Source organism: Candida orthopsilosis (assembly GCF_000315875.1).
Source record: "Candida orthopsilosis Co 90-125, chromosome 7 draft sequence".
NCBI classification, from domain to species: Eukaryota; Fungi; Ascomycota; class Pichiomycetes; order Serinales; family Debaryomycetaceae; genus Lodderomyces; species Lodderomyces orthopsilosis.
In genome coordinates this window covers 895,559-921,509 of record NC_018301.1, presented here as the reverse complement: position 1 = coordinate 921,509, position 25,951 = coordinate 895,559, and the positions used below count along the sequence as shown (strand labels likewise).

Sequence of the window (25,951 nt, the reverse complement as noted above, 5' to 3'; positions counted from 1 at the left end):
ATCATTTTATTGTACACAAATCAATCGTCATCGTAAATGGGCCATGAGCCATCCATCCGTGTGGCTTTAATTTTTGCTTGCAGATCTCGTCAATTTAGGAGCATCTGCGTCAAGCTCCTCATCTGAACTTGAGTTTGAACTTGAATCTGAATCGTCATCTGCATCCTTATCAAACTCAGGATGTGCATTTTTCAATTCACCCTTACTATCATACAACGGGTTGGATTTCTTGTATGACATACCGTCATCATTAGGATCTATATAGTCATCAGCGTCACCTTCATTTGTAATATGTTTGTCATCCTCATCTTCCTCACTTGAACTCTCTTCACGTTCCTGGTTTGCGTTATTTGAAGTATTGGCGAGTTGTTGCGACATGTAGTTCGAAAAATGATCATCCTCGTCAGATTCCGATTCATCACTATCTAACAAATCCTTCTTATCTTTGGCTTTACTTTCGTCACTCTTCTCTTCGTCGTCACCATTACCAGTATCCTCATCATGAGCCTCTTCAACTTCTCTTTCCTCATCGTCATGGAAAACCAATCCAGTTTTAACCTCTTCGATAATCTCACCCAACCCTTCGTCAAACGTTGTATTGTCTTCCTCATCTCTGTCGTCTTCATCCTCATTTCCCCCCAAAATGGCATTATACTTTTCTCGAGTATCATATAACACGTTACTCACATAATCCTCCCACACATCGCTCTCAATTTTTTCATTAATGTATTCACTCAATGTGTTTGATGGGAACAATTGCACAAACTTGACAACCTCTTCCGCAATTAAGGTCAAATGACCCATAAATCCCAAACGTAAACCGTTGTGGCTGGTTTCATAATCGGTACATAGCCTTTGACCTTCGATAATCTTGTTGGTGATATCAGCCAGGTGAAACAAATCAATGGCCAAAAATTTATTAAATCCAATATCCATGGATCCATTTAATACCTGTTGCACGACATCAAACACAACATTGTGCAAAAAGTTGTTCCAAGGAAAGCGGAAAAACATTGATAATATATTGGAAATAATCTGCGTGTCGAACAATGCAATTTTCAAAAAGTCACCCACTACTGGATTTGCCCTAATTTGTTCTTCAGTTAAATTAGAATTTGCATGTGGTTCATCCTCGTCAATGGTGTCCTCCTGCTTGTTAAATTCATCAATAGTGTCGTCCCTGATTGAGTTGCCTGTCTCATCAGCATCATTAATTTCTTCGTTTTCTTCGTCTTCATGAGGTAACGTGATAGCCTCATTGTACTTAAAGCTAATTGGATCATACTCCTTCATTTTTGTTCTCAATTCATCACGCTCTTTCACAACATCGAAGCCTTTGTTATCATTCAACAATGCCATGTTAGAACAATGCAACAACTCAGCTATCAATTCACAAATTTTAAATCTCTCAAATCCTAATGGTTGAATCACACCAAACGGTGTTCTCAATTTAGAATCAGTATGCTCTTTGATCAACAACTCATTAAAATCCAGAATTCGTTCTCCAAATACCCTCAACAAGTGACCAAGATAAATTGGGTCTCTTCCAGTTGGTGGATGACTTTCCAAGGTGATATATAATACAGGCAATATGTCATAGTCTGAGTTGTTCTTTCTGATGATCTCAATAATAATCCCTACACCATTTGCCAAGGCGTACCCACCTTTAAGCATGATATCACATAGCCTAGTCATTTGTTGCTTCGAAACAAGCTCTCTTGTAAGTTCATTGGGTCCTATAGTTGAATTATCAGCGGTAGAATTTGCTGAAATCGTTATTAGTGCCTTGAGAAAGTCTGCAGCTGAGCTTTGTTCAATTAAAAGTAACTCATGACTTTTGCTGCCTTTCTCTGTATCACTCTCAGGAACATCTGACACATCCAATGCATTTATCAAGTGTGAAATTAGGTCTTGATTTTGCAAGAATTCTATTATACCAGTCGAGTTATCAGGTTTGTCAGTGGAAATTAATTTTAGCAAGAAATCCATCAATGGTGGATTAGATAAATGGTTGATAAATTTTTCCACCAAATTTGGTTGATTGTCTATAAGATAGGTGATCATTTCATCACATTTCATGTCGAGTAAATGCTCCATAATTTTCATAAAATGTGTTGACACATGAATGTCAAGTGCATCCTTTGAATCCAAGACACTCCACAACTTATTGAGATTTTCAGTAGACTCCATCACAGTATCAGTCAAAGACCAGACATCGGCACTGAGAACTTCAGACGCCAAGGTTGCCCTTCGTCTGAACCTATCTTCAGGCAGTTCATCCTCCGCTTCGTCATCTTGGTCATCCAGATCACCAGAGTCTTGGTGGGTTGGTTCTTCTTCATCCCTTTTGTCACCGGACGACAGTTCTTCATGAGTCTCCTCTTCTTTCGAGTCAGATGGTTTGCTGGCATCTTTTGGAGTGGTGACTGTGTCTTTTCCCTTTGCTCCTTTCTTATCCTCCAGAGTCTCCGTTTCAGAATCGTTTGATATAACAATATCAACCAACATACTCAACACATGTTCATCTCTCAAAAACTCCAATAACATTGGGTTATTAGACAAAAGCTCCTGTAGTAAGTCATTTTCATCCAATAATTTAATAAGCACGTCACGCTGTTCTTCTTCTACTTTATTCGTATTCACCGACAGGGAATCATTCTGTTCTTGATTCAGATTATAGTTTTCAAGTAAGGTGGTAATATTTGATAGGGATGTGAACCCATTGCTAAATTTCCAAAACAGCCCAGACATGACTCTTTAATGAAATGCTATTCGATAGTTTTGAAAGTAGTGGATAAGCGTAGCAATCCTTTTCGAAGTGTATGATGCAATGTAGCTACTTTTTTTAAGTTTTCAACTTTTTAAATCTCTAAACGTTGTATATGCTGAAGATTAAATCTCAATATAGATTCAATTGGGGAACCATTAACGAATGCTTGGTATTGAATAAGAATTTGATGGCCCTTAGCTGTCAAAAATTCGGGAAACAATCTCAATGGTGAAAGTGGATTGAAAGATAGAAAGAAAAATCCCAAGAGCAAAAACAAGTAGTAGTGATCCTTTTTTCACTTGATCGTGACCGGTTTATGCTAGAATATGTATATGTGTATGTGGTTTATCGACAACTTTAAAGTATCGATTGGTATTTGACCGTTAGAACTGTTATTGATTTAATAAATTTGCGTTTCGGCAGAGTTCCCTTTCAGAATTAAAATTTTTTTTTTTCTGTTTTGTTTTGTTCGTCGCTGTGTTTGTCATCTGACTCAAACCATTCACCCGAAAGTATATAATAGCCCCAACTTGTACTTGGATATACTGAGGGAGAAAAGCCTATAGTATACATAGTAGGACACCTATATATCTGCATCTTCTTTCCTCTAAGAATAGACCTCATAAGGTTAGTTTGGTTTAGTTGTAAGTTCTAAATTCAACCAACAGGTAGCAGCATCCTCGAGTCCTAAATTTTCCGCACCGCTTTCACCTTATTCAAATAAAAATTTTCAAATCCTCAGCAAATAGACAAGCTCAAAAAGGGGTCTCTGCACATCAAATAGAAGAATTATTCATCATGTCACTCCTATTTAATCGAACGGCCAGAATTATACGACCAATATGCTACAGTCCTGTTGTTAGGTTTCAAAGCACAATCGCTGCATCAAGCAAGGTCACACCCAACATTTCACTTACGAACTCACTTCCAAAACAAGACATCTACAAAAGTATATCTGCACTTAAGCTTTCATCCAATGGATCCAAAGACTTGTATGCAATTACGCGATTATACAACATGCCTTACTTGGTAACAAAGGGGGATAAGATATATTTACCATACAAGTTGAAAAATGTCAAAGTAGGTGATGTATTGAACTTAAATGATGTCACTACGTTAGGATCTACAACTCACACTTTAAATGTCAGCAGTGGTATTGATACTTCCATTTACGAGTTACAAGCAAGTGTGGTTGAGATAACTAGAGAACCCCTCTACCAAGTGGTGAAAAAGAAACCAAGATGTAGAAGAGTAAAGACTACAAATGTTGAACCTTTCCAAACTGTATTGAGGGTTAATGAGTTAAGATTAAAGTAAACAAACATGTATATAGATGAATAAACGTTTATGAAGGATACACTTTACTATTAAACTTGATGAGTCTGCCCAACTCTGTCGATCCAAAATTAAACTCTCGAGACGTGGTGACAAAAGGGTCATTCAACAATTCCTCTGCGGTGGGTCTCAATGCCGGATCTATAGTGAAACACCTGTTTATGAAATTTTCAGCCTCTTCACTTACCAAATGTGCGATATCTTTAGGAATAGGTGGCGCCTTCTTCTCTTTTCCTGCCTTATAAATGACACTAATTGCAGCCTCATTTGACCAAGGACGTTTTCCAGCAAACATTTCCAAAACAACACATCCCAATGACCATATATCAACCTTGGCGCTATATCCCTCCACCATGTTATCAATAACCTCTGGTGCCATCCAAAATATAGTTCCTTTCATAGACATATTGGCGTTGCTGTAAATGTCATTATTTTTACGAGATATTCCAAAGTCAGATATTTTGCAAGTACCATCAATATCCAACAACAAATTATCCGCTTTCAAGTCTCGGTGGATGATGTTATTAGAATGTAGATATTCCAAACCTAGCAAAACTTGTTTGGTAATAATCCTAATCAAAGTCTCATCAAATTTCCCATACGATTTGAGACACATGGCAATTGATCCACCAGCAACATACTCCAAAAACAAACTATAGGTGTTATTCTTCCGCTCATAACCGAGATACTGTACAATGTGCTTATGGTCTAAATCCTTCATCGTTTCAATCTCCTTATGTAATGCCATTATTCCTTCTAGATCAAGTTTGTTGCTTCTAACAACTTGCTTCACTGCCAACATTTCACCAGTGGTTACATTCAAACCCAAATATACATCACCAAAAGATCCACGTCCAATCAATTCACCCTTTATCCAGGCAAACTCTTGATAACGACCGTCTTTGTTTTGGAACTTGTTTACAACTCCACGCTCAATTTCGCTGCTTGTAACTTCAAACACTTTTTGTCCCCACATTTTGGTATTTGATCTTGCCAATTTCTTACTATTTTCTCTGGAAATGTTTGCAAATGTGATAGGTGGCGATTGTTGCTTCCACTTCAATGCCTTACGACGCGCCTCGTTGGCGACACCTCTAATAGTTTTCATTCTTTTGATCCGTGCATTATTTGTGGGTGCCGTTTGCTGCTGATTGACAGGGGAAATATTGGCATTTGAAAATGTCCGCGAAATAGACGGCTTTTTTTCCTTTATGGGCTGTTCTGGTGATTCCTCATCGATTATCGGCTTGTCAAGATTTGTATGAGGAAAGTACTTTTCCAAGTTGTCATAAAGCTCTTCAACAGGAGGTCTAACCGTCATCTGCAGCGTCTTTTGTCTCATTGGCTTGACAAAAAAATCACTTTCAGAGTCAGCATCAGACTTTGTTGATTCTGTATCACAAATACCACCTGAGTGCTCTGCAGATACTTCCTTACTATCCATGGGCTTCACAAAAAAATCATCTTCACTATCCCCATCAGAATTCCTACTGTTACTTGAGCTAGCAGGAGAGTGTATGGATTGAACATTGAGCAAAGCTGAGTGCTGTTGTCGAATCTGAGAGCGACGATCTTTAGGTGGAGGTGGAGCAGCTCTTCGCGCCTTTATTGAGTCCGTCCTTAAATCACTTCTTTGACTAGCGCTCTTTTTCAATTTTGCATCCCTCGGGTCATCTCTTAGTGTCATAACCGTGGTTGCTGAAATAGGTGAGCTTTTGAAGTCAGATAGGGATGATTCATATATGTTTGCAATTAATTTTGGCGCCTTCTTTTCAAAAGGTGACTTTCGCCTCTCATCAAAATTGATTTCATTAGCACCCTTTCTTATCACTTTAAATGAAGACCCTGTAGATTCAGGAGACGCCGAAGAGTTCCTCAGACTAACGAAACCCGAAGTATCGATTTGAAGCAAAGGCGTTTTCTTTTTACTATTGGTCCGAAAAGGAAACTTCAAAGGGAAATTGTGATGGTTGGATTTCTGCCTTAGTTGATCGAAATTTCGTGTCAACTCATTTGTAAATGATCCTGGTTCACTTGCCCTTCCTTCACTTAGTATTGAAGCATCTATCTGAGTTTCTCTGGATGCAGTTTTCGGATTTTCAGAAATCTTTGACAAATTTGCTTGTTCTTTAAAGTTCCAATAATCAACATTGGTGGTATTGAGATTTTGCAATAAATATTGTGGAGTCGCTGGGTATGTCCTGTGTTCGTCGCTGGTTTCGAACGACTTGGAATCTGATGAAACTGTCGAGGTAGTTTTCAATGTTCCATCGGGCGAGTCAACATATTGTTTAACAACAAACTTCACTAAAGAATCTTGCTGAAGAACTTTTGACATCAAATCATCAGGCAAGGCTTCTCCTTCGGTCGCATTAAAATCAGTCAAATGTATAGTAGTAGTTCCCACATCAACCATGCCCAAATGCAGGATTATTTTCAGCCTGGCCGATGGAATATCATCTAGTTCATCATTTGCTAATGAGAATGGAACAAAGGATCTATTGTCACTACTGACTAAGATAGTCTTTGCAGCATATTGCAGAAACTTCTGCGGCATGTATATATCATCTAAAGGTGATGGCACCTCTTCGTACCTTTCAATCCGAAACAAGGGAACCGAGCTTGCAGAATTTGTACTGTCAATTGATCTCCGAGCAACCGGCCTAGGAGGTACCAACGTCGGAGATAAGCTCTCAAACTCTTGTACCGGCAGTTGATTCGAATACGACAGCACTGTGCTATTTCTGTTACTTTGTCGTCCTGTAGATGCCTTCACCATACCAACTGCTTTGTCCCCACCATACTTTCTAATTGTATTAAGAATACCACCATTTTTCTTAAAGTCTAACTTGGAATGTCTCTTGTTTTCATCGAATACTTGACTTTTTCTCTTTGTATCACCTTCATTTGATCCACTCCTGTTTCTTCGGAAAAACAGGTGAGCCGATGTAGGAGGCTGGTCTTTAGACCTTATATCTATGTAAGAGGTTGGCCGCTGCGTTGATGATGCGGAGTTTGTAGAAGACACAGAGGAGCTTGACTTGTGTTTTGAAAAGACTGGTGTCGATTTCCTGTTTTCATACTTTATGTTCGCCGGTAGTAGGTTATCTTTATTTTCTGATTCCTTTTCAGTTTCATTTCGTAGTAGCTCGATGAATCTCTCTATAGAGTTGAGATTAGAGTCAAGCTTCAAATACTTTGAAAATTGCTTCCAAATCATCGAATTCTTGTCAAAATTTTCCAACTCCAAAAACCGATTTCCTGATATCTCATTATTCTTGAATGTATCTTGCCATGAGCTGTTGAATTGGTGCTTTCTTAGCCATTGTAGGACATTATCTATATCCCATTTCTTGGAAGCATTTACTGAATGTGCTTGGGTGTTCATTGCATACCTAACAAACCGCTTGCTTTTATTTTGTTGTTCATTTGAAGATTGGTTTGACAAGGTGGATGTATCAGAGTCTTGTCGACGATGCGACAGCGTAGAGCGACTGTTGTCCAGACCAATTCTTGTATATGAGTCGCTTGACGTCTGCTTTATCAATTCAGGAGTTGCCGACTTTTTCTGCAAATCTACAGAGCTTTGACTGTAATTGTAGCTTCCTATGATGGACCCTATGGCATTCGATGTGAGACTATTTGTAATAGACTTCGAAGGTGAGGAGGTTTCCCCATGCTTACTCGATTCAGCCTCTGGAGACTCTGGAACAGGACTTATAGTATTCAAATCCAGCGTTGGGTAGGGAAGCATAGCAGTAGACCCTCCTTGAGCAAATTCTTGACTAATGGGAGTATGGAAGGATTGGCTAGCTCCTGAACTGCTAATGGAATCAAAGCTGGTTCTCTCAGAGTTAGATTCCAGGGACTGGTATTGCCTTTGGGGAGGCTGATAGAAGGATAGATCACCATACTTGTCGTATATTATAGAATCGGAGGCCATTCTTGGCTGCAGGTACTGCTGTTGGTTTGTGTTGTACTGAGCATATTGGGAACCAGGAACTTTCACCCGTTGTGAGTCGTAACTTGCGGATCTTCTATTCCTGATACGGTCCCTGGCTGAAGGATTGGGTAAACTGGAATACGGATGCACTTTGGATATGCCTTTCTTTGGTAGCTGAAGAGTAAAAGCCTTTTGGGTGTTCTAAATTTAGACAGACAGACAGACACACACACACACACACAAAAAAAAAAAGTAAATAGAATCACAGTGATATCGCATGGAGAAATTGTTTTAACATGGAATATAAGGAGGCCCTACATGGCATCTTAAAGGAATTGAAGAAGCTTGAGGATCATAATGTGGAAGATTCAGGAGAATATGAGACGTTTGCAAAGTCGGCAATCAACTATTTGAGAACCTTTTTGGCGCTAGATGGAAATAATCATGTTTTAAGCTTGTGGTCGAATATTGAAACAATTGGCTACCATACCGTAGCGTATCGTGGGACACCAAGCACACATGAGATCGATTTTTCTAATGTTTTGAACCATCTTAAAACCAGGAATGACACCAACGAAGGTTCACTCCGAGCGATGCTCAATCTTCTTTCAGATTCTGCAAATCCATTACGAATAAAATCAGACTACCAAACGATAGCGAGGAAGCTCACCAATATCTTGCACCGCACGATCCAGCTGAGAGACAATGCTGAGCATGAGCTCAAAGACTACATATGTTCTTGTCTTCTATACGATATGAACTTCTACAAGAATCTCATCAATGAGGATAATTTAGAAGACACTGAAGTCCTAGCAGATATCGTCGAGTCACAGAATAATGACGATGAAGGAGATTCAGTGTTTAGCACTACAGAATCTATAGACATTTACCATCCCCTTGAATTAAGCTCAAACAATTCTTCATTTTTGGCCATTTATCGTCTTCTTTTGCCAGTTTTGGTTGCACGTCCAACTGTGAGCGTGTGGAAAGTATCCTGCTCAATAATAGAGGTTTTCAAGAAGCACCAGCATGTCAACTACTTTGAGAGTAGTGACAGAGAGATTGACATTTCACCCTTATTTTCAAATATGCACAAACACTTGAACCAAAGATATATACAAGAGTCAACTAGCACATTTCTAAGAGGTACAGAAGAAGATGCACGCACGGACCCAATGTCGGTATTCCCGGGTCTTATGCAAGTTGTCACAGAGCTAAAGGACTTTAGCAGAGATGTTAACCCTGACTTTCCTCGTCTATTCAGACACTATCTCGAGTTCTTGGATCAAAATATACCCATGGCTACTAAAGGGGACTACGAGTACATTGAAGAACTACCAGAGGTTGTTAACTCGATTTTAGAGTCGGGGTCTGCAATTGACTTGAAAGGCGTGTTGGAAAGATTCATTTTTCTACAGTCGCTATTACTGTGTGAAAACCCCTCAGAACTGGTAACTTTGCTCATGCGTGCCAGTTGTTTTGACTTTGAAAGGCTAAGAGGTTTGGAGGAGTTCATGTATCAGGTTTGGAGAAGCAATTTGGCAAGGGTGAGAAAGGTTGAGAGTCTTTGCCCGAAGCTCGTCAAGAGACCACTGATATTGTCAAAATGGAGGTTGGTTACGACAAAGATCCAATTGAGAGATCAGATAACTTCATCGCATTATGAAGAGAAGTTACAATTGTTGATGATATGGAGATTGAAAATGGCCTTGAAGAAAATAAGGGAGTTTGGGTTCAAAGCGAGACAATTGAATATGAGGCGTGTTCTTAATAAATGGTTTAGCACATTTGCTTTGGTCAAGGGTTATTATGCAGATGCAGAGGAACTTTATACAAAAACTCTACTTCGAAAGTATACGAATGCTTGGAAAGAAAAAGCGAAATACGCTGAACGAACATATGTTGAACTAGAGGAGAGATGCGAATACTTTATTGAGTTAAATATTCAATCCCTTTTGAAAAGGACCTTTACCAATTGGTATAGGTTATTGAACCCGGAGTCCGGCGCGGTTGATTTGTTTTCCAAATTGCAACAATTTAAAGAAATAAGAAATCACTTTGTGGTTGAAATCTGGTTTCGGAAATGGCAGCAATCCACAGAATTGATTTACAAATTGGAAAATTTTAAACACAAACAAAATCGCCGAGTGGTTCATATTGTGTTTGATAAATGGCGATGCCAATTACGTCTCGACGAATGGGCGCAAAAAACCATCTATGACCGTAATATTTCAAAAAAGAAGGCGCTTTTTGAGAAATGGAGGCTGAATTCATCCCGAGCACTTGAGGCTCGATCATTCCAAGATAGAAAACTCATTCAGCACTATTTCAAGATATGGACATTGAGAAGGAATGCCAATATGTTTGCGGCCTCGCAAGAACTAAACGCGATGAGTGATGTCTTTAAAAATTGGGAACTTGAAACAATGGCGAAACACTGTGAGAATTCAGCAAACAGAGAGTTGGTGGTGTCAATATACACACAATGGGAGGAGAAATTGAAGGAGGCAGTCATGCGAGATGCCGAAGCTGCGGAGTTTAGTGAACACTCTTTAGGAAGGGTTGCTTTGAAACGATGGAAAACCGTATTAGATGCCGCTAAAAAATTGGATTTTCAAGCTGATAATGCGGTTGCTAATAAGTTTCTCACCAAATGGAGGAGTCGTTGCAATAAATGGATGCAAGAGTTTGAGCATGTCGGGTTAATTGACAGACATCGGCTTAAATATGCTTGGTCAGCTTGGAAGGATAAGTACGATTCTGTAGTGGAGGACAAATTAGCCACCCGTTTACAATACGTGACCGATTACTCAGACTCATTATTGAAGCTGAGATATTTTGCCGAGTGGAGAGAACAATATTTCTACCAAAAGGAATTGCAGAATATCGACTTTTCATACATTCCAAGTCTTCGAACATTTATTTCCCATTGGATACAGCGTCTTGAAGAGGTTCATGAATTGAATGAGAAGATTAAAATTCACGACGAAGGGTTGATTTATAAGACCTTTGCATATTGGTGGTCGCGCCTTGAGCAGATAGATGCCATGAATGAACAAGGAGAAGACCAGTTTGCTCAGAGAAATTTTGCGCTTTTGAGACGAAGTACACAGGACTGGATATTCAAGTTTAACAAGGGCGTAAAACGACACTATCAGTTACTAGACACTTTCCAAGAACGAGCTGACAAACGTTTGGCTAGAAATGTGATTCACTTATGGTTGCAAAAACATAGAGATAGGTTGGAAGAAGAGGAGCTTGCTAATGAAACTTACGTGAGTAATTCTTCTCCTCTTGCAAGTAGGACCCACCAACAGAGGCAACTTAAAGGAGAGAATACGGTTCCTACACCACAAAGACAATTTTCACCAAGCAAGATATCAACCCCACGCTCAAAGGTGCCCAGTCCTTCGAAACTACAAGAAACGTCACAACGAATGAGAAATCAACAAGTATCGCAATTACGAGAACGTTTTGGCAGGGCCAAATTATCACAACGTTATAAACTGAACAGGCCCATTTCGCCCGTGAAATTGAACTACGATGTGGATCTTTCTCCACCAAAAGATGAAAACAGACCCATCCTTGACAACGAGTTCCTTAGTCCTAATACTTCTAGATCATCGAGCCCAACTGAAGTTCCATCACAGTTGAATACTTTGAACGATTCATGGATTATATCCACGGCTAAAAGAGTGGGTCGTATCAAGCCGATTGCTTTTCCTACAGGAGAGGAAAATGATGTTAGACTTTCACCGGCTAGCAAAGTGAAAAGAGAATCTAGAATTTTAATATAACTAATGAATAATGATGTATGATTATTGCAAGTTTTAACGTATGCCCTCTTGAACACTTTCTTCCAGTTTAATGGGCTGTTCATAAACATATATATAGTCTTCCAACGCAATAGTGGATTGCAACAAGCTTTTCAAAGTTTGGTTCGACCCGTTGAAAAATTCATCGACCATAATTTTCAAAAGTACAAATAACGTTGAGCGATCAGCTTTTTGCGTTTCAATCAATTTCAAGATAGTTGTGAGGTCCAAATTTTTGAATATCTTTGCTTTGTGTAGGAGTTTCCAGCCGTGTACTAAATCTCTGGTGATAACTAAATCAAAGGTGTCATAATCTACGTCAGTCTCTGATTTATCGTACTTTACCCCCTCACGATGTAGCTCACCAAATCGGGTGATCCCGGTCATACAAGCTGGAACATCAATATGGAGGGTTACATTTCTACCACTGTAGTGTTCCGACACATAGTAGTTAGCAAATTCCAAGGCTTCTCCACCAGGATAGTTAAAACTAGAGATATATCCCATTTGTAACGAAAGCAACGCACTAACCAAAACCAAGAAAGAGATAATCAAGGTCAACAACTTGTTTGAGAAGCTGAGACTCCACTTAATCGAGATATTGCTCAACCCATTAGCTGCTTGTAGGGTAAATATTGGTATAGTGTAAATGATAAAACGCCATTCTTTATGCGGTTGGAAAGACATAATTGCAATAAAAATGATTGATGAAGTGTACAATATACGCAAGGAGTTTCTTGCTGGATGACGCACAGCCTTGGTATCCGTGATAGCTACCCCATCATCGGCAGGGTCATTCAAGAACCCAATAACAGACAAAATGAGAACCACTGGTGGTCTGAATAACTTGAAAAGATATTTGTTGAAATAGGCTCCCCATGGTTCAACACCCCATTCAGCTGCATTACCATCGACAATGTTGAAGATGAATGAACTGAGCTCAGGAACAAGTGGCTTACCCCAGAAATAGGAGTCAATAAATAATGTCGTTAATGTACCGAATAAACCCCCGGCAAATAGAAGCACAATATTTGCAACAATATTCGATTGTCCATATACCAAGGAGGAAACTACTGCTATGACCACAGCAAATACACCCACTTCCATTCTAAATACAACACCAGTCATTGCCAACCATGTCAACCCCGACAAGTCGCCCACAATCAACTTGCTCAATCCAAAATTTACAAGTGGCAAAGCTATAAAGTTTGGTAATGTTCGGGAGGAGTAATAGATTAGATGAAATTGTGATAACAACAAAACAGAGTACCAAAATCCAGTAAATCCTTTGATATTACTCTTTTTGTCCCTGAATGTTACCTTGTTTAGCTGATCTCTAAGTCTAATTAGCGACAATGCGTTTGTAAGACCAAGGATACCACGAACTATGGTCTGTAATTGAGTTTGCTCCCCTTGCAATAGATCCTTACCGAAAATAGAGGATATAAAAATGACTGGCTTTGCTAATAAAGCAAGCACCAAGCTGCCTATGAACGACCTCGGCACTGCTCCAGGGAATTGCTTGTGGTCGTACTTTTCAATCGTCTCTGTGCAGAATGCACCATAATTGAGAATATCATGTATGGCTTGAATGTTGAAGGACTCCTCCACTTTGGTATAGGGAGAGATGACGAGATGATACGTCACCAATGCTATCAATGCGGCATCAAGTAGTTTATTGAATCTCTTCATTGAACTGTCAATGGATAGAACTGTTAAAATTGAAATTCTCGTTTTTGTTTTTGAAAATTCGTGCCGTGGCATTCACCATCGCAACACAAATGGAAGAGGATATACCACAATTGGTGGTCGATTTACCGGAGAATGAAGTAATTAAAACCGAAAGGGTAACAACGGAGCCCACCTCACTGATGAACCTGACGACTGTATCGTCAACAAGGAAAATACCCATTACGATAATCACTGGTTATCTCGGATCTGGCAAATCTACCTTACTCAAAAAGATTGGAGAAAAATCCAACAAGCGACTAGCTATTATCTTGAATGAATTTGGAGACTCCTCAGTAATTGAAAAGTCAGTCACGATACAGGACCAGAACGAAAGTGTGCAAGAGTGGCTAGATATTGGCAATGGTTGTTTATGTTGCACAGTTAAGGATAATGGGGTAACAGCAATCGAAAACTTGGTGGAAAACTCAAGAGACAAGATTGACTACATCCTATTGGAAACAACAGGTATTGCCGATCCGGCGCCCATTGCCAAAATGTTTTGGCTTGATGAAGGACTCGCTTCGAATATCTATATTGATGGTGTTATAACAGTTGTTGATTCCGAAAATATTCTCACTTGCTTGAATGATGTAGGTGGACATTGGCATAAAGAACACGATTTGGAACCAATTGAAGAAGGTGTCACAACTGCACATTTACAAGTTGCATTGGCAGATGTGATTTTATTGAACAAATCTGACAAGATTGAAGATCACACCGAGATAATTGCTAGACTAAAAAGCATAAACCAAACAGCCCCAATATATCCCACAAGCTTTGGAGATATTGATCTTGACAAGATTTTGGACCTACATGCATTTGAAGCAAATACTAGATTGTCGGAATTTAATGCGTCATTTCATGACGGCAGAATCACAACAATCACTATAGACTTTCCCTTTTTCAAAAATCAAAGTGGATTTGGGAAAATTGAAAAGTTTCTTCAGCATGTTCTATGGGAGAACAAAGTAAATGATAAAGAGGTTGAAATACATCGGTTGAAGGGTGTATTGGTCTACAAAGATGATATTAGAGTCGTTCAAGGCGTTAGAGAAACCTATGAAATTATAGAAAATGGTACGCTATTGGATGAGATAAAACAAAACAGGTTGGTCTTTATCGGTAAAGATCTAAATCACAATGATTTGGTAATTGAATTAAATAGGTTCATATAGAGAAATCTCCAAATGTCAATTGTTGCAAAATTTCAAATTTTTTTGGCAAAATTTTTTCTTCTCGCAATCTACATCGACGATCCTAGATTATTCAACACAGACGCCTCTTCTACAATGAGTGAAGCTAAACCGGAGCCACCACAGCCCGATGCCAAGCCTGATGCCAAGCCCGATATTAAGCCACAACCTCCCAAAAAGAAAGGATTTTCCAACCCCGCGTTAAGAATGATGGGAATACCCAGAATTTCACTTCCATCTCGAAACTGGCTCATCTTTTGGTCAGTTCTTATAGGAGTCGGATCATCAATAGCCTATGATAAATACGAGCAAAAGCAGATTCGTAAAAAATGGATGGCTAGTGTGTCCCACTTAAGCGAAGAAGTATACACCAATGATAGAATACCTAGAAAATTGACAATTTATATTGCACCCCCACCAAATGATTTTCTTGATGAATCATTGAGGATATTCCGCAGGTTTATTAAACCCGTGTTGAATGCCGGATCCGTTGATTTTGAAATTTTTAGTGAGAGTAGACAAGGGGATATTAGATCTGCTGTGGCACAAAGGATTAGAGATTTAAGAATTAAAGAAGCAGAAAAGGGGAAGATACAGCCAGACCAAACCAAAGAAAACGGTATCGGCGAACCGCCAGAGTATGTCAGACGATCGGACCTATACGAACCAAGTGACGTTCTCGGGTTGTATAAAGTTTTCCCACAAAAGATTGAAATTGTCTCTGATGATGCGAACAACGAAGTCGCAGGGGGAATTGTATGTATCGGAAGAGGCGCCTTTAAAGAATACATCAGTGGTATTCACGAAGGCTTACTTGGACCATTGCAAAAACCACAAGCAATTGCCGATGAAGAAGCTCGTAGAGCTGAAGCAAAAGCAAAAGATAAGGAGGAAAATCCAACCAAGTATAGCGACGATGATGACGAAGACAATGACAATTTGAAACCAGTACCGATGAAGTTCATCAACTCGTCAGATTACGCCAATGCACCTTTAGCCCCTGAATTCAACATGGACACAGTACTCAAAGACGACAAGGGAATTCCATTATTCTTTGAACAACCAGTCTATGTTTATTCAGTCCCCACCATCCAAGGATTCAAGAATGTGCCGCGTAAAATGTACCGATTCTTTACAAAGAGATTTTTCGCTGATGATTATGGTGAGAGAACCACCCATATTGTAAATAAAGATACCAGACCGTTCAAAGAAAAGGATGTGTTGATGGCCAAAGAAGAAGAAGTTGACTGGCCACCAAACTGGGTTAAAAAGGGTACTGAAAGAGGTTCTGAATGGGTTCAGGAATTGGCATATGACGATAGAGTTATCTCAAGAATGAGAGTGTTTGATGTTAAAAAGTAGGTCTAATACCACATGTATATATACGTCTATTGTTTCTGCCATAATGTGTAATTGTAAACAAACTTATCTTCTCGAATATCATCATCAATCGCTTCCTCTCCCGTGAATCCAATCAATTCCGATTTAGACAGTTTGGTCCATTGATTTACATCAAATTTCAAAAATGTGTCCATGTCAAGTTTCTCTGTCTCAGTATGTTCAATTTCAGTCAATAAGACGTTATCAACTAATCCACTTTTGATAAACTCGTTGTAGATCTCGGCCCCACCAATGACATAAACGCGTTCAATATTTTTATCCTTTACAAGCTGTAATGAGTCTTGAACCGACTTTGCATGTAGAAGGTTCTCATCAATCACTTCATTGTCAAATGACCTGGATAATATAATATTAAGCCTACTAGGCAAGGGTCTAAACTTCGATGGTATTGAGTCCCAAGTTTTCCTTCCCATAATCACGGCGTTTCTTAATGATGGGTCACTAGTACGCGTTGTAACTCTCTTAAAATAAGCCATCTCTTTACGTAATCGCCACGGAAGGCTACCTTGGTATCCTATTCCATACAATGGCTTGAGTGCGGCAACAATGATGGTTACAACCGGCTTCGACATGTTGAGGGATGTGAGTTTGTTGTGGCAGAAGAGGGGAGATCATAAAAGTGAAAATCTTTGTGAATGTCGGTACTCCTTATTGTCGCGACAAGGAGCACGACCCAAACCGCCTCGGCAATATTGAACCGAATCTATGGACAATCTCGAGTAAAATCTTTTTACATTCGAGTCAATCCATGAATTACCTCTTTACTCCAAGCAGTTACATCCAACACAGACTTGAAGATGTTCGCGGTTGAATATGAAGAGTTTTTATCTACACATATGATTCAATATCACAATTTGAAAATTAAAACACATCAAGATATTTAAAAAAGATAAGAATAAAACAAGTACTCATCGGAATGAATTGAAACTAAAAGGAAGGAAGCGTAAATTTCTTGGACGTAATCATCGCAAATGAAAAGATCCATTATTTTTTAGCAACTTTGGCTTTCTTTGGAGCTGCTGCCTTTTTGGCTGCTGTCTTTTTGGCTGCTGCTGGTTTAGCCGTAGCTGCCTTTTTAGTGGTAGTCTTTTTGGTAGTAGTAGCTTTAGCTGGAGTCTTTTTGGTCACTTTCTTTGGTGCAGCGGTAGCAGAAGGTTTCTTTGCTGGTTTCTTAACCTCCTTCTTTGCTTTGGTTTCCTTAATTGCTGTTGCTTTCTTGTTCAATTTAACCGGCCCTGAAGGTCCTTTTGGTTGAAGAAATTCACCAACGTCAACGCCTTTCTTCAAAGCGCTGTTGAATAAGGAGTCGAAATTAGCTGCCTTGATGTCATTGTTGCTTTGAACGTACTTTTTAAGTGCTTGACGGCTAAAAAGGATATTAGTACTGGGATAGCTTTCATATGAAGCAGGCTTTAGGATACATACGATGATCCATTTCTTTCCTTTAAATTGGAGATAGCCTCCTTGATCATAACTAAAAAGAAGACATTGTTAGTATACTGACTTTAAAAACTATTCAAGTGGTGACCCTCAAGTGTGATTGGGTCTTATCAATTGGAATCAAGCGCCGGGCAAAGGACAAAAAATCCGAAACCAAAACAAATGACCCCAAAAAAATAAAAAAGAAATTGAATTCCCATTAGGGTTAGAAAAAACATACCTCTGTAAGGCTTTGAGTTTGAAGCTGAAGTTGCGGTTGCTGCGGTAGCCATTGTTGATATTGTAATTGTAGATTAGGTTCTGTATGTTATAAAACAAAGAATGAAAGAAGAAAGAAGAAAGAAGAAAGTTGTGAATAAAGGATTGTAAAAATTGAAAGTAGAAATTGGGGAATTTAAATTCTTTTGCGAAATCACAACAAATCACACAAACAATCAACAAAACAAAAACAAAACAACTTAAGTAACACAAAGTTTAGTAAAACAAGAAAACTTCTTGTTTGATCACAAAGATAAGTATTCTATTGTCACTTATTTCGAAGTTACGGCATAGCACTTTTTGCGACATGGAACCAAAGCACCAAGTCTGAGACAATGTCGCAAATGCATCAATGACACAAACTGGGATTACACGACACTTGACGCCACACATTGCACCGTTTATTTTACGTGCAAGCTCTCTGTATTCTATATACCATCTATTTTACAAAACTAAACTCCTTCTTTAATCCCCTCCCAAGTTCCCTGGATGTGCTCACGGACATACTTCTTCTTCGGTCCAAGTATGGCTTTCGTCGTCCAACTCATAAACAAACCTCTTATCCTTATCTTGTTCATAATAATCGACATAGTTGACAAAGATTGTCCCTACGGCAAAATTCTTGTACCCATCCTCTTCCTTTTTCCCATCAACACCTCTCTGTATCTTACTAATCAATTTGGCTTTTTCTTCCGTCATTGGCGATTTTGGTTCTGGCTTCCTGAACGAAGTTTTCAACGCTTTGGACAATTCATTCCACTGCCTGTCTAATTCCTGTTGCCATTCTTCTTTGGTTGGTGGGGCGTATTGACCTATAGTTATGTCTTCCTGTGTATTATCCTTTTCAGCAAATGAAGGAGATAATAACGAGGTTTGAAGCGGTTGCTTTTGAACACGAGCTCTAGAGCCGTCTTCATTGGAGTCTAATTCAATTGGTGTTACTTCACCGCTATTTATATGGTTTAAATCGATACTAGGCTGATGCTCAGAGTCAAGTAATCTCACTTTCCCCCTGAATCTAATTTGTTTTCGAATATGACTAAACCAAAAAACCGCTTCAACTTTATCATTATGCAACAACTCTTGATACTTTTCCATTCTCCTGTCTGTGGTGAATGTAATTACGTTGGAAGATTTATTATTAAATAGCCAACCTCGGTATATTAATGTCCTATTTTGTGGATATCCAGTCTTTGGATCTATAGTTGCCAATTGGAAAGTGGTAAATGGTGGATTGTTATTAGTTGCTACTAGTTCATTACTAATGCAATTGTTGAGTATTGGTACCCATGGCGCTTGAAAATTGAACTGAACCATTTTAATCGGAAATTATGATGTTGCCAAAAATTATTGTTAAATTGTCTCAGTAAACTAATTTGACTAGGGTGCGTTGCTGTATCCGAGTGTTTTCTTCTGAAACAAGCTTGTATGTGAGCTGTTGACTTGACAGTTTGGGAATCGTTGACCAAAGCTCTGAAAGGTGCAAAAATTGCTTCGATTTGGTATTTCCAGTAGTTTATAAGTTAAGAACTTTCTTGTGCACCTCTGAATTAGTATACCTTCAATACTTCCAGTTATATGTTGAATACGCAGAACTATATATATCTTAACCTTATCAGTCCACAACCCATTCACAAGTGTCGTATGAGCACTAAATTTTTCTTTTTTTAAATTGTTGCATTTTGTAACATTCTAAGAATTTCAAATTAAAAGAAAATTTTTGGCAATTCCGATTAATTGCGAAAAGAAAGACCCACGTGTGTCAAGTGAACTACTATCTATTTAAAGTAAGGAAAGTCATTGTAATTGATCCTACTCAGCATTTAATAGTGAGGAAGAGCCGTTTTACATAGAGACCACCATGATAGCTACTACAAACGACAAGTTATTCCCCCAAATATTTCCATCGTCTGTTGTCTTTTGCGTTTTCGTCCCGAATTTCTTGACAAATCCTTTTTTTCTTTCTACGAAATAACCCATCTCCGGCCTAATTCCTCGGCCAAGAATAAGCCGCCTTGAGACTTAACTCCGAAAGGCCGGACTTTTCAAAACTCAAAATAGTATGACCTATTTTACTAGGAAGAATGTATCAATATAGACATAGCTTCAGTGGTGCAATTGTTTAATTCCATCTCTTAGTCAGGCATCTTTCACATCACTCCAATGAAGTGAATTTGCAACTAATTGATGAAGGCAAAAAAATAAAATTAACACTGCAAAACTCCTTTAAAGCTTGTAGGCCATTTGGAGTCACGTCCACAAACATGGCAAGAGAAGAATGTGTCATACTCGAATCGAAAGACAACTTTCTCCTGATTGATCAAGTTATTCGTAAACGCCCATATTACACCACTGTTCGCTTAATCACCGCACCATCGCTGCAATTCACTCCGAAACCGTTTCTTCGAGAAGTTTCTACGACAACTAACTTGATGGAACTTATACGGCTGAAAAAGAGTGCTTACAAATCTTACATTGAGGCAATACCATTAGATCAAGTTGATCTTGATCCAGCGTTTCAAAACAAATTGCAATTTTATGGACCCAAAGATGAAGTGATCATACATCTTGATCAAGCGTCGTATCAGAAGTTACCCAATTTGCATCAAGATCAGAAACATGATCGATATGGGTCCATATCATCCTTTGACTACTCTCAGGTAAAAAAGCTAACCAATGACAAGATTGGTCATGGCGAAAATGACTACTCTCGATACAGATATAAAATTAAGATCAAATTTTCCCAACCTGAGTTTGAATTCATCATCAAGACGTTATTCAACAATGTACATGCTGAGTCCTACATTTACGATCCAGGTATGGAGTTGCCGACACCTCAAGTACACAAGGATACCGTAAGTATGCCTGTGCTCTCAAATAATGGATTAGAACTTGATGATTACACCACAGACACCCAAGAATTGATTACTTTGTTTACCCATTTGGAACCACTGCAAATCACCAATTCCTCGCAATATGAGACCTTCCCTTTGACTCGATACACTATGAATAATGTATATTGTGAATCTATTACAGGTACAAATTGGGAAATATTATCGTTACATACCAAAGATACACATATGTTTATTCAAAAGAATGAAAAAGTTGCAATTGTGCACGTGGAAAGGTAAGCCGCAAATCCACTTGATAGACTGTATTGCTATGCATGTTATAAGGTCGGGAGCGAAGCCAATGCACCGGATTCTTGTTCTACATTAGATGAGCTAAGCTATTAAAAGTTAAAGATATTGATTCAATTCACTCAAATGGGCGCTCCACTCGTGATCAGTACAAGACTAAAACCGACATACTATCCTTAAAGCAGTGTTAAAAGTACAATAGACCATATATGTTGACCACAATCACCACCCCCCTCTCTCTTTCAGTGTAATATAAATAACTCACCATATATTCAATTCACCTATATACAAGAAAATATATACAAGATAGCTCCGAATGGAAAAGGAAAATATATACACACATTAACACTCATAAAAAATAAATTAACATCAAAAAAGCACAATCCTTAAAGGAAATCTTTGAAAAGTTCATCAATAGGGAAATTTTCAAACATCTCACCATGGTTCAATTCAAATGAATTATATCCTCCAGTTGCTCCTCCTTGACCACCAGCACCAACTGAAACTCCAGTAGAGCTAAAACTGGTACCACCAAGTCCTCCAAGAACTCCAGGACTAAAAGGAACACCACCAGAATTATCACCATCCATTTGACTGAGGAAAGGAGGCGTAGCACTATACATTAGGTTCATTGCTGGATCATTTATTCTGCTTATTGGATCCTCGTTATTCTTCATGTTCATCATTTGCAACCAAATGGTATCGACCTGATCATTTGGTTTATATTCACTATCAGATGTAGTTGATCCTGTCGAACTTACCGAATTTTCATGTTTTCTCAAACTGACATTACCATTGATGAATGAATTGACATTATTTTCCAACTCTTCCTCCATTGAAACATCATCATCTTGTTGTTTTGCTTGCGCTTTGGAATCATTCAATTTGCGTCTCTTTTCCATCTTGTGTTGGTTCTTGCTTTGCTCAACTTTACTTAACGACACTTCGAAGAGTTGCTCCAATTGACTTAACATCTCAGAACTAAATGGTTGGGTAGTGAACGTTGGCAGGTATGTTTCAAAGAATTTGTCGCTCAACAGTTGCTTAAGGAAATTTTGCGCCTTTGTCACTCGCCACGCATAGTAGTACCTTTGTGATAACCGAGCAACCCCATCGCGGAAATGACCCATGCATTTATCCACCAAATCAGCCAAGTGTACTAATTTCTGGAAATTGGTCTTGTAAGCATGGTCAGCAAGGTCATACAGTCTCATTTTCGTACTGTGGTCGTATCTCTTTTGTAAATCATGGATCCAGTATTTAAGCCTGAGATGGAATGAAAACAACATTATCAACGATTTATGAGCAACAGTAATAAAGCTTGGGCTAGCAATCATATCGGTTGAGTTTCTAAACACGTTTTTCTTGTGACGAATACATTCAATAAAGCAAGGCATAACTTCATGCACAATAATCAGCATAATCTTTTTGATATAGTAGTATGACAAGTTTATGTTTCTCTTCCTCTCGTAGTAGTTGAATATGTGAAAGTGCATTGAAGCAACAAGGAATGTACCAGTGAAGTAGATCTTCAACTTGAGAGTGTTTGGCATTGCATCATTAGAACCATCGCAAACAGTAGTATACATCTGTGGCACAAGACCGTATTGTTCTTTGAAATGGGACTCCATGAAATTCATCCTTTTCATCAAATCTGCCATATTAACTTCACCTCTAACTTTAAATACCGAAGCAAACATCTCACTCATTGGTTCGTAAACATAGTCAAAACTGGGATAGCAAGAGCATGCAATCTTTTCAATTTCAGCATCTTCAACATTCTCACAACCCGGAACATAGAGTGGTGTTTTGGTGTCAAAGGAATTAAAAGATGCCGATACAGTGGCTCCTTCATTCATTGCATTATTGAAATCTAAAATCAACACGTAATACCAAATCTTCCTTGCCAAGTTGTTTTGTCTTAGATCCTTGAACGTCTCAGGGAATAAATCAGGATCACGATGAAGACCTAGCGACCTTGCCATTTGAATCAATGTGGCGTTGAATACTATTGCATCACCACCATCAACACCATCACCTAGCTCAGGAGCGTACATGTGGTAAAGTCTCGTCATTAGTGCCAATTGCATAATCGCCATGTTGGCGCACCTCATCATATCAAATTGGTTTAAACATAATTGTGCAACGTCAATAACATCAATGTCAATTGGATTGTTCAATAAAAATTTGATCTGCTGAGCTTTTGGCTCAGGGTTGTTTGTTTGAAAGTTGATTTCGTTAATTGTCGAGTCGTGTGAGAAGAGCGACACGTAGCTAAACCTCATCATAATCAATAGCAATCCCAAGTAAGCAAAATCCAACTTCTTTTCAACCTTTACAGTGACATTAATATCCTGGTAGCCTTCTGGACCAATAAGCCTTTGTATTTGTTCCTTCATAGCAGTTTCATCTATTAATGGTATGGCAAGATATAAATGTGTAAAAAACCTCTTGTACAATTTCCATATGACATTTTGTTTTGGCAATACCAATCTAATCTTTTCCACCAATTCCAACTCCTCATCCAATCCGCCTTTGTAAAATGACAAGCCCAATGACTTGGCCTTTTCATTCAACTGTTCTTGGGTCACGACTTTTTTGGAACCGGCTTTGACTTCGGTTTCTCTGAACAACTTCACGTCATGTTCACCATCGTCTTTATATGCCTTTTCAGAAAAGTCTTTTTCAACTTGTGTTGGGTTGTCACCTGGGGGAATGAAATGGGTGCCAGCACGTACTTTGTATTGTTTCTTTATATGCTCCATCTGTGTCCAAATAGCAGCCACTGCATTGTCAATTTTTAACAACGTAACCCACGATAAAGGACCATAATGTTTTCTACTGACTGGCTCTCTATTCTGTATTGGATTGTAACCGGTTATAAAGTTGATCCATTCGTTCTCAGATTCTATAGGATTGAGGCCATATAGATCCATTGGATCAATCAGCGACAAACTGGGATTGGTTGGTGAATATGTGTAAGTTTTACCATCAGGAGTTTGTTTGAGTGGGTCTAGCAGTAATGGCAGTTGTTGCAGCAACAGCAGTTGCAGTTGCAGTTGCACCGAGGCCCTTCCTTCTGATGATTTATGTGGTTGTTGTTGAGTATTCAATTGCTGTTCCAAAGACTGTAGTTTCAGTTTGAGAAACGACAACTCATCGTGTACAGTATCTATACTTGCACCATCTGGTGTCAATGGCTTGGACATAAAACCATTTGCCAGCACCGGTCCATCAAGGGAAGCTGATTTTGGTGAGAATAGAGAATTAGGGTTATTGAATCTTCCGTCTTTGACGCTGTCATTCTTTTGTGTAGATGTATACTTCCTTCGTGGTTCATCATCTGTAATATCTTCATTCCCCAATAGTTCCGAGTAAACACAAGGACTCCTCTTGTATTTGATACACGTGGAACAAGGATTTCCCAAATCACACTTGACTTTTCTCTTTTTGCAAAAGTCACAAACTTTGGACACCCTCGCCCGTAACTTTCCCATGACTTGTAAAGACTTGATTAGTTTAACAGGTGCCCTGGTCTGTATATATAGGTAGCAGACGCGTCCTCAAGCGTATAAAATGCGTTAATCAACGTGATGTAGTGTTGCTCAATTGCTATACGCAATGAAATGATATGACAGCTTTGTAGCGTGTGGGCTTTTGTTGGTCTCAGTCCCAAAGGTAGAAAGAAACCCAAAGATGAGTATTATACTTCTCTTCTAGATGGGTATAATTGAGTTGTTTATGATTTGCCTTCGTAATCTTCTTATGAAAAGAATGATAATATACTTTAGTGTAGTTAGTTTTGTATAATGACCCTTGTTAAGTTTTTATGTAGGGCCGCACACAATGAAATTCTATTTTTATTATTATATCCTTTTTGTGTATCTTTCTTTGAATTTCGATTTACGAATTATACTCCTTCCAGTTCAATAGTGTAGTAGTATTAGTAGTAATAATAATAGCCGCAGTAGTAGTTTCTAAAGTGAAATGTGGGTTGGTTTTTTGAGAAGCGCTAACTGGGGGGTGGGGGGGGATTGAATTGGTGATGTTGTAAGGTCTGTTTTAGCGCCCGATTGATGATAACACTTTTGTAGTTTGGGTGTAAGCTTTAAAGTTAATGGGATTTCTCTATGAATACTTCGAAGTATCTATTAGTGTGAAGTACAAACACGAAATATAATAAATGAATGTATGTCTGTGCAATTGAAGTCTTTTAGTTTGTGTGTAGTTGCAAAGAAAGAGGATTTGCAATTTAATTTATATTCTATTTGATTTAAACAAACTGAAGCTTACAAGAACACGTAGAGCTGTGGCATATGTGGGCATTATCAAAATATAACAATAGGCTACAATTGAGTAGTCAATTCCCCAGATTAGATTCACTATGGAATCATATAATTTGCAGTTCTAGTCTCCGAATCTTTCCCTCATTCGACCCCGCCAATCGTATACACTGCCATGTGCTTTTTTTTGTTAAACAGTCCTACACGGCATTTCAACTCAAATATGTATGACCCCGAGTCTCAATTAAATCGATAGGGCTTACAATGATAAATTTAGGAGGTTCAGCAGTCATACGTGCTAAAAAACCCTACTTTAAATCTATAAAAAGAAACGACACCCTATTGTTCTACATCTGATTATAGAATTTTTTGTTCTAAACGATTAGCTAATTCGAATATTACCAATACAATGAAGTAGTTATTACAAAAAGCGGCTGTGCTTTAAACTTTTAGTGGCTCCGTTATCCCATTGTTACATTAAGGTTACTTAGTTGTGGAAAGGCTAGTGAGTCATGAAGCTTCAATTGGTAAACAAATATAGTGAATAGTAGTACACACAAAAGTGCTCCCAGTTTTTGTTCTTCTTTTTGTTTAGGTTCATTACAGTATAGAGTTAGGAACATTGTCCAGTTAACAATAGAA

General features: G+C 38.6%; 12 protein-coding genes across 12 annotated transcripts; 5 read left to right on the top strand and 7 right to left on the bottom strand. All coding sequences in view use genetic code 12, as the record gives it.

Moving 5' to 3' along the window:
* Positions 1-66: 66 nt before the first annotated feature.
* CORT_0G04420 (Sap185 protein) lies at positions 67-2,751 on the bottom strand (the record flags this gene model as incomplete). Its single annotated transcript, XM_003871195.1, has 1 exon — positions 67-2,751. The coding sequence occupies one exon, from the start codon at positions 2,749-2,751 to the stop codon at positions 67-69; it is 2,685 nt and encodes an 894-aa protein (XP_003871244.1).
* Positions 2,752-3,568: 817 nt separating this feature from the next.
* Positions 3,569-4,087, top strand: CORT_0G04410 (Mrpl49 protein; the record flags this gene model as incomplete). Its single annotated transcript, XM_003871194.1, has 1 exon — positions 3,569-4,087. One exon carries the CDS (start codon positions 3,569-3,571, stop codon positions 4,085-4,087), a length of 519 nt encoding a protein of 172 aa, XP_003871243.1.
* Positions 4,088-4,115: 28 nt separating this feature from the next.
* On the bottom strand, positions 4,116-8,048 carry CORT_0G04400 (Bck1 protein; the record flags this gene model as incomplete). Its single annotated transcript, XM_003871193.1, has 1 exon — positions 4,116-8,048. The coding sequence occupies one exon, from the start codon at positions 8,046-8,048 to the stop codon at positions 4,116-4,118; it is 3,933 nt and encodes a 1,310-aa protein (XP_003871242.1).
* Positions 8,049-8,344: 296 nt separating this feature from the next.
* Positions 8,345-11,845, top strand: CORT_0G04390 (Sfi1 centrin-binding protein; the record flags this gene model as incomplete). The annotated part of the gene is made up of 1 exon (XM_003871192.1): positions 8,345-11,845. The coding sequence occupies one exon, from the start codon at positions 8,345-8,347 to the stop codon at positions 11,843-11,845; it is 3,501 nt and encodes a 1,166-aa protein (XP_003871241.1).
* A 33-nt stretch (positions 11,846-11,878) lies between these two features.
* CORT_0G04380 (Ecm39 mannosyltransferase) lies at positions 11,879-13,627 on the bottom strand (the record flags this gene model as incomplete). Its single annotated transcript, XM_003871191.1, has 1 exon — positions 11,879-13,627. One exon carries the CDS (start codon positions 13,625-13,627, stop codon positions 11,879-11,881), a length of 1,749 nt encoding a protein of 582 aa, XP_003871240.1.
* Positions 13,628-13,644: 17 nt separating this feature from the next.
* On the top strand, positions 13,645-14,769 carry CORT_0G04370 (hypothetical protein; the record flags this gene model as incomplete). The annotated part of the gene is made up of 1 exon (XM_003871190.1): positions 13,645-14,769. The coding sequence occupies one exon, from the start codon at positions 13,645-13,647 to the stop codon at positions 14,767-14,769; it is 1,125 nt and encodes a 374-aa protein (XP_003871239.1).
* A 12-nt stretch (positions 14,770-14,781) lies between these two features.
* On the top strand, positions 14,782-16,149 carry CORT_0G04360 (Tim54 protein; the record flags this gene model as incomplete). Its single annotated transcript, XM_003871189.1, has 1 exon — positions 14,782-16,149. One exon carries the CDS (start codon positions 14,782-14,784, stop codon positions 16,147-16,149), a length of 1,368 nt encoding a protein of 455 aa, XP_003871238.1.
* A 26-nt stretch (positions 16,150-16,175) lies between these two features.
* Positions 16,176-16,760, bottom strand: CORT_0G04350 (Dfr1 trimethoprim resistant dihydrofolate reductase (DHFR)e; the record flags this gene model as incomplete). Its single annotated transcript, XM_003871188.1, has 1 exon — positions 16,176-16,760. The coding sequence occupies one exon, from the start codon at positions 16,758-16,760 to the stop codon at positions 16,176-16,178; it is 585 nt and encodes a 194-aa protein (XP_003871237.1).
* A 412-nt stretch (positions 16,761-17,172) lies between these two features.
* CORT_0G04340 (Hho1 histone H1) lies at positions 17,173-17,900 on the bottom strand (the record flags this gene model as incomplete). Its single annotated transcript, XM_003871187.1, has 3 exons — positions 17,173-17,554; positions 17,614-17,662; positions 17,849-17,900. 3 exons carry the CDS (start codon positions 17,898-17,900, stop codon positions 17,173-17,175), a joined length of 483 nt encoding a protein of 160 aa, XP_003871236.1.
* Positions 17,901-18,381: 481 nt separating this feature from the next.
* CORT_0G04330 (pyridoxamine 5'-phosphate oxidase) lies at positions 18,382-19,203 on the bottom strand (the record flags this gene model as incomplete). The annotated part of the gene is made up of 1 exon (XM_003871186.1): positions 18,382-19,203. One exon carries the CDS (start codon positions 19,201-19,203, stop codon positions 18,382-18,384), a length of 822 nt encoding a protein of 273 aa, XP_003871235.1.
* A 947-nt stretch (positions 19,204-20,150) lies between these two features.
* On the top strand, positions 20,151-21,017 carry CORT_0G04320 (hypothetical protein; the record flags this gene model as incomplete). Its single annotated transcript, XM_003871185.1, has 1 exon — positions 20,151-21,017. One exon carries the CDS (start codon positions 20,151-20,153, stop codon positions 21,015-21,017), a length of 867 nt encoding a protein of 288 aa, XP_003871234.1.
* Positions 21,018-21,412: 395 nt separating this feature from the next.
* Positions 21,413-24,523, bottom strand: CORT_0G04310 (Zcf29 predicted zinc-finger protein; the record flags this gene model as incomplete). The annotated part of the gene is made up of 1 exon (XM_003871184.1): positions 21,413-24,523. One exon carries the CDS (start codon positions 24,521-24,523, stop codon positions 21,413-21,415), a length of 3,111 nt encoding a protein of 1,036 aa, XP_003871233.1.
* Between the last annotated feature and the right edge of the window lie 1,428 nt (positions 24,524-25,951).